This window comes from Aplysia californica, unplaced genomic scaffold, assembly GCF_000002075.1.
Source record: "Aplysia californica isolate F4 #8 unplaced genomic scaffold, AplCal3.0 scaffold00041, whole genome shotgun sequence".
In the NCBI taxonomy this organism is placed as follows: domain Eukaryota; kingdom Metazoa; phylum Mollusca; class Gastropoda; order Aplysiida; family Aplysiidae; genus Aplysia; species Aplysia californica.
In genome coordinates this window covers 1,760,820-1,768,489 of record NW_004797311.1, presented here as the reverse complement: position 1 = coordinate 1,768,489, position 7,670 = coordinate 1,760,820, and the positions used below count along the sequence as shown (strand labels likewise).

The following is a 7,670-nucleotide window of genomic DNA, read 5'->3' as shown; positions in this document are numbered from 1 at the left end:
CTTCCCCCATTCCCCTGCCCTGTTCACTTGCACAAGATTGGTTCCCCTGCCACCCTGCGGCAACCCATCAGCCCATAGCCCGCTGACCCCGATGCCCCTGTGCGCCTCGTGTGAACCTGACAGGGAAAGGACAGCGCTAGCTGCAGACGACAGACGACAGGCCACACTGCGCACATGTTCCACCTTCCCGTCGGCCTCAGGATCACGCCACTTGGGGGAAAATGCTCATTATACCATTCCCGCCCTGCGCTCTCCCACAAATTACGCTCGTCCGAAATTCGAGACCGGCGAAAACGTGTAATGAACTGCCGTAGGCCTGTACATGTAACAGAAATCTATGCTGTTAAGTAGCAGTGTGGAAAAGTAAAGTTACATTCCAACATGTATCTGTATCATGTTTTTAGTTCAGTTGTTCATTGGAAGTTTAAGCCTCCATCTGGTGCTATGTAAAGATCAAGACTGAACAAAATATGTTGTCACGTTTTTCTACTATTGTCGATTTTCTTGGTGCTCTGTGATTTGGTTAAATGTTGAAATTGTCGTACTGTTGCGTGTGTCGATTTAAAAGAATCACTCGGTAAAATTGATATCAGAAGAAAAAAAAGATTTGAGAGATAAAAATATTTTTCTTTCCCCTACGTAGACATAAAGGTACACATTATAGATGCGGCACAGAAAGTATTAGTTGCGAAGGGGTCTGTATTGAGCTGGGCAGACGGATTTGGATCTAATTCGCCACGCCTCTTAGCGTCTTTACACTCCCATGTCAAAGGGATATGTTATGAAAGAAATTAATTATGTAAGCTAACTGTTTCCTTGCTGCATCATCGGTAAAGGAAAAAGAAACGCAGGCGACTTCTTCCCTTCTTGCGCTCGCGGTATGCATCGTCTCCAAACTGCTCGCTTCTCTCTCTGTCTCAATCGTCTCCAAACTGCTCGCTTCTCTCTCTGTCTCAATCGTCTCCAAACTGCTCGCTTCTCTCTCTCTCAATCGTCTCCAAACTGCTCGCTTCTCTCTGTCTCATGCTTCAGTTCACATGTAACTTGTACCGGTACGCCTCTTATTCGATCTATATTATTCTGTAGGCTACCCTTCGAAATTTTAAGGCAGCAATTTTCTCTGCTCCTCTATTAGTTTCGGATGCAACGGTCAAGAAACGCAGGCGACTTCTTCCCTTCTTGCGCTCGCGGTATGCATCGTCTCCAAACTGCTCGCTTCTCTCTCATGCTTCAGTTCACGGGTAAATTGTACCGGTAGATCTCTGCTCTTACTACAGGCCCCCTATTCTGTAGCCTTCGAAATTTTAAAGCAGCAATTTTCTCTGCTCCTATACAAGTTTCGGATGCAACGGTCCTTTTCAGGTTGTTGATTCAAGCGCGTGTGTGGGCAACCAGGTAACTGTGCGTGTGTTGTGCTGACGAGGTCAGGCCGAGAACCGATAGCGACAGCGTGCTTGTGAAAGGGAACAAATCTGCGGAGTGTAGCCTGAATCAGATACTGTGTGCAACATGGATAGTTTTGATTGAGAACTGTGATAGAGTGAACCGACATGACATATCGATAGACCAAGTGTCCTCACTCTTCACCTACTACGCTGGCTTTCCCCACTCGCGCTGCATAGCCCGCCCACTCCAGTGATTGGTCTCTACAAGCACGCGAGACCGTCACCAGTCACCTTTCCAGTCCAGTGCTTCCCTGTGTTCGTTCGTTCGTACGGAGGTCCCCAAACTTCACGTGTAACGGCGGCGAGGCCAAGCCTCAAAGCTTCTCTCCGTGGACCCAAGTGGTTTATTTAATTTACTGAATGTTCCACCTCTGTAGATCTAGGTCTAGGTGTGTGACCGTTGTATTTTTAAGACAAGATGTGTTGTCAAGTCGGGACATGGTATTTCATTCTGGATTGTGGTAGTGTCAGGTGACTGGATACCTTACGCGCCCGGTTTACAGCACAGGCGGGTTTTCATATTTGGAATATTTAAGTGCAGCGAATTTTCTAAAGTGCAATTTCAATGATGAAACGACTTGTATTCGTTCTGTGTGTGGCGGTTTTATGCGTGTGTTTATTTCTCCCTTCGCCATGCGAAGCCAAACGAAAGAGGAAACGACCAAAGGGTCGGTCCGAATCATTAGCTTTGGATAAACAGAAAATTGGTTCTCGAGATGGGATAACCTCGGAGGATCAGAGAAATGACTGGACCCCCCGCTTGTCCCTCAGAGAGCGTCAACAATCGCAGGTTCAGACAACGCGGCACTCTTTGTGTCAGGCAGAAGGTGGGTGTGTGTGACCTTACCTCTGACATCGATTTGTTAGGTTATCAGTATGGAATTGTTTGTGTGATTATGTAGATTCTATATGAATATAGATCTATACGGATGTTGTTGTTGTAGTTGTTAATTGTATTGCTTACTACTACTACTACTACTACTACTACTACTACTACTACTACTACTACTACTACTACTACTACTACTACTACTACTACTACTACTACTACTGGTGGTGATGGTGGTGGCGGCAGTGGGGATTCGGTTCATCCTCCTCCTCCTCCTCCTCCTCCTCCTCCTCCTCCTCCTCCTCCTCCTCCTCATCATCATCATCATCATCATCATCATCATCATCATCATCATCATCATTATCATCATCTTCATCATCATCATCATCATAATTATCATCGTCCTCTTCTACCCCTTGCAATAGGCTAGTATAGGCCTTCCATCAAAAAGAGTTCTCCGTGTACTTTTGTTGTGGTCTACAACTATTTGTCCTGCTGTAAGCAAACCCCCCCCCCCCCCCTCCCGTCGGTCGGCATCTAAGTGAAGCCACTCCTCCATGAACCATAAGGTCTTCCTTTCTTTCTCTTTCCTTGTGAATTCCATCTTACTTAAAGCTTCCTTTTTCTCTTTCTGATTTTTGTATCGGTTGATCTGTTTGTTCCCTTAGGGTTTTGTTGTTTTTTTTTCTTATGGTGCCAGGCCAATTTGATCTAATCTTTAGGATTTTTTTTCTTAAGCAACTGTTGACAAACGCCAGTAGCTTTTTAGAAGTTGGGAATGCTTTTGGTACTCAAATTCTCCTTTTCATCCTTACCAACAGCGTTAACAGGAATGACTGTGTTTGTCTTGTTTTTGCTATTATTATGAAAGCCTCATGGCGAGATAAACTCCCAAAGGACACAGTGCTGGACCTAGTAAGCTTACTCATTGACATTCATTGTTGAGAAAAGTTCAATGAATGGATGAGACCCATCTGTTGTGCTATGTGTAGGCTAGCTGAATAGACGAATAATAGCGTTGTGCAATGTGTAGATGAATGAATTAATATGTTATGCAGTGTGTGGATGAATGGATGAGCGGATGTGGTACGCACTGTGTGCTCTGAGTGCGTGCATGCACGAGTACTTTATAAAAGTGTGTTCATTTAACTGTCGTCTTTTAAAAGGTGGCTCTAATTCTTAACTTAGTTAGTGCACTTAACATGTATCTCAGAGGCTTAAAAACACAGCTTTTAGAAGTTCTGTTCCAGGCAACAACAGAAACGTGTTTGGTCGTTCGATTCGGGCCCTATTGATCCCGCGGGAACATATTAACGTATTTGTTGGGAGTATGTTCAAACCCCAGCTCATGGTTATAGCTTAATGGAACCGTAACGACATGTACTATTCAATAGAGACCCGCCATAACGTAGTCAAATATTGTCCTTGAAGTTGTTACTTTGGTCCGGACCGTCCCGTCTGGTTCCATTGCCACAACGTTTGAGGACAAAGGAAAGGCCGCTTCCATTGTGGTGGATGTGTTAGGGATAGGTGTCTCAAATGCTTGCTGTTAGTATCCCTACATGTGCTTCTCAAGCCTACTAACTATTCGAGGCTTTAGCTATCAGGTCAAGTGCCTTGTTCTATAGGACTTCCTCACTCAGAGAACTATAGCAAGGCAACGTCTTATCAGAACACAGTACCGTAAATGTTTGGGACTGAAGACCCATTCAAATTGTTCAGGTGGGTTTTCAAGAGCCAAGCAGAAGTTGTTTGGACGAATATGTGTTTTACGCCCTTTTTAGCTCAGTAAAGCTATCTATTAGGAGGAACCTCCAATATATCAGCAATTCCGATACTAATAGGTGGAGAGAGCCAGGGAACCACATGCTACCCAAGTTCAACAATGCCCTTAAAGAGTTACGAACCACTGTCCAGTATGACACCATAGCTGACTGCCCAGCAAATTGCAAGTAGAAATGCGTCCGTGCTAACCAATTTATGTTAGAAGGGCCCGTCATAACTTAAAACCTAATGACGTAAATAATATGTGGTTTTGGCCGAGCTCCGTGCCGCATGTGAATACATCAGTGTGTATCGCGGTATTCCACGGTATTTAGATTCTAGTATTTTTGGTGAACAAAATTTGTATTTATGTACGTGTACTTTGAATCGAAATCACAGCTGAAACGACTTCAGTGGGATCGTTCAAGTTTGTGACCTATCTTTTGGAAGGGAACTTTTACTGGTCTCCGAGAGAATTTTGCGCCACGAAAGAAGAGAACAGGGATTTTTTTCGGGGGCAGGGGGCATTGGTGAATCCTACTTCTTCTTTTCCCTCCTGTTTCTAGATATCAACCTTATTCTTTCCTATTCCTGATGTAATGCACTGTCTAGTCATTACAAGCGCAGCAATCGATTGCTCAATCTAAATATTTCCACTCGTTTTCCATACATTTGACCTCAATGTCCCCATAGTGTCGTTTCAAACTAGGCTAACTGGGTCCCTGTAGCATGGCGAAGGTTCAGCTTGTCCTTTAACTTTAAATGAAAATGTTCCTTTTTGTCTGACGTTTAAAGCTTGTTATTGATGGGAAGTAGTGAAATCTTTCTTCTTCTTCTTCTTCTTCTTCTTCTTCTTCTTCTTCTTCTCCTTCTCCTTCTCCTTCTCCTTCTCCTTCTCCTTCTTCTTCTTCTTCTTCTTCTTTTTTTCTCCTTCTCCTTCTCCTTCTTCTTCTTCTTCTTCTTCTTCTTCTTCTTCTTCTTCTTCTTCTTCTTCTACTATCCCTTTGTGCTCTTAGCAGCAAAGTGTTCCAAGAATTGTCACTGTCCACTTCAGCTCATCAACAATTCCTTCTCATGGGTGATTGGGGGGAAGGGGGGGGGCACTGGTAGGTCTTACTTCTGTCTGGTCTATCTGTCTGCTTTCTTTTTCCCTACACGAAATTACCTTTATTATTTTGATGTGCTTCTTGTTACTCAAACTCAAATTCCTTTTCACGCTGTTTTGGCTTGATCATAATTTAAACGTATTAATTGGGCCAAGGTCTGATATTAGCGCCATCTTGTTTAGGGCAAGTATAATTGGGAACGTGCAAGATGATTCATCCAACTTCCAAGCTGTGCCAGTCTGCCGACTGTCGGGGTGTAGAAATAGGTTATCACTTCGGAACACTTCCCGCTCAAAGTTCAGCGTCGATAAGCGAGTTGTTGAGAATTTAATCTTCCAAAAGTTGAAACTGTGGCAATACCCTGCTTTTCTCAGGTTATATTTGAAGCTGCTTTGCTTAGTTTGTTTACTGTCTCCCTCCATTGGAGGTCACAAATAGCAATTTATTTGTATTAGCTGTAGTGCACACTGTTAGCCGTCCCTGCATGTCAGAGCTCAGTATCACCCCGAATGTAGTTTTTACAATTATGGCGGGGCCGACGAAATGAAGGCTCTGGCTGCCCCGAAATGTAAAGAAGTAGGACGTAAATTGTCATGAAATGCACAAAAGTATCACCAAGTAAAATTAAAAGGATCATTCCACGCAACGTCAAGCAAAGTCCGGCACATGTTCACGCCAGAAAGCTTTTATGATGTCTAGAAAGAAGCCACGAGCAGGAATTTCAGGGTAGGCTTGCTTGTTCCACAACACAGATCCCTTCGAAGATGTACAACCATTGAAATTTGCGCTCCGTTATGTGTCCCTCAGAACTTTACACAAAGGGTTGTTACCCCCAAAGTTAAAGTTGCCAAAACTATTCCTCTGTAAAAGTCCTTCTTTGTTAGTTCTTTGATACTTTAACATGCCTTTTATTACCTGGCTCTGTTACGCTGATTTTGGGGGTGGATAGCGGGTGCTCTGTTGTGGTTTGCTCCTTCTTTCCTATCCAGCGTCTATCGTTCTTTTCCCTCCCCCCTTTTGTCTTTTTATGTTACTCTCTAGTAACACTTTAAATCTTCTGAACTTAAATGGCCTATTTGTATTAAAAGCTCCGTAAAACTAACTAAAACTAAACTCTGATTTTGGAGAGGGCAGATCTTTAGTTGCCCGTGCTCGAGTACTGTTTGTTAGCCTTGTCAGCGAGAGGGTTGTCCTTTTCACTTTCAAGTCCACTCCACTATGGGGGGTTTTTGTGTCACCCTTAACATTTCAACTCCTTCCCTACACAGTCCCCACAAGTATGTATATTTTTTGTGGGTCGAGGTTAAGCTGAACAGTATCTCTAAGATACTAAATTGAGATAGTATACGGTTTTGAAAACTTGTCAAAATGTGTTCTCCTTTGTTCTAACTGTGCGCAAGAGCCATTCTTGTCGCTTTGAGTTTGTTGTTCTTAAGAGAGATGGACGAATGAACCTACCAGGAAAGAAGGAGAGAGACGAATGGATAGAGAGACGGACAGAAAGACAGACCGACAGAGATAGAGAGACGAATAGATAGACGCACAGACAGACAGACAGACACATGTACTCCAAACAAACACACACAGACTACAGGCAGACAGAAAGACAAACAGCTAAACAGATAGAAGAAAAGAAAGACAGACAGATAGACGGACAGACACAGGAGTCAAACACTCCTACATATCCATTATCTGCCCTGGAGTAGGTTGTTAGATATATGTAACATTTTCTATTTGCCTTATGTGAATAATCCTGGAGTCGCAAGTGCGGATTGTGGTCAAATTGATCAAATGGAGATTAATCAAAATGACTGACCAGAGCTCTATTGGTTTTTGTCGAGACCACCACACTAAGTTAAGAAGCCAAATGTGCTGTACGGCTTGACTTGTAGTTCTGATACGTTAATAAACCTGCCGGGTAAACGCTGTGGCTTTTGAAGATCAGCGCTGCGTTGATAAACCTATTTATACTTTCTGAAAGCCGTCGCGGAACCCTTAAGCTTTGTGTTCTGTGGTGTGTGTAATTTTATTTTATGTAGATCTATGTACAGCCCGAGACTACCTGGAGCTGCAAACTAGAATTTTCGATGCATATTCAGAAACATAACTTCTTATCCTGAACTTACTTTTTTTAGCGCTCCTCTGCCAGAGGAATTTTGTCGTTGGAATAGACGACACTCACACACACACACACACACACACACACACACACACACACACACACACACACACACACACACACACACACACACACATATATATAATTGCGCTAAGTGGGTTGATTTATTTATACATAATATATATGTAATATATAATTATGGAGAGAATAGGGTGGACAGACAGACAGACAGACAAGAGGATCTCGTGACCTAGATGTTACGGTGTTCGCCTCTCATTCAAAGGTCCCGGGTTCGAATCAGGGTAGCGACCGAAAAATTTTCTTCTCTAAAATTGTCTCCTTTCACCTCCTTTCCTGCTCTCTAGCAATATTCTGTCGTCTGCTTTCGTCTCCTCTTTCTGCCCCCA

At 43.3% G+C, this 7,670-nt stretch overlaps 1 protein-coding gene across 4 annotated transcripts in view; it reads left to right on the top strand.

Annotated features, from left to right (window-relative positions):
- Positions 1–145: 145 nt before the first annotated feature.
- The window catches only part of LOC101864367, a 54,569-nt gene continuing 47,044 nt past the window's right edge, over positions 146–7,670 (top strand). Inside the window, exons 1-2 of one of the 4 annotated variants that reach the window (XM_005092163.3) lie at positions 146–297; positions 1,363–2,272. In XM_005092163.3, coding sequence (XP_005092220.1) covers positions 2,011–2,272 — 262 coding nt within the window. In that variant the 5' untranslated portion in view covers positions 146–297; positions 1,363–2,010. Of the gene's footprint in view, positions 364–1,337; positions 2,273–7,670 lie in introns of all 4 variants that reach the window. The other 3 variants (XM_013079151.2, XM_005092161.3, XM_035968144.1) reach the window with 3 other exon arrangements.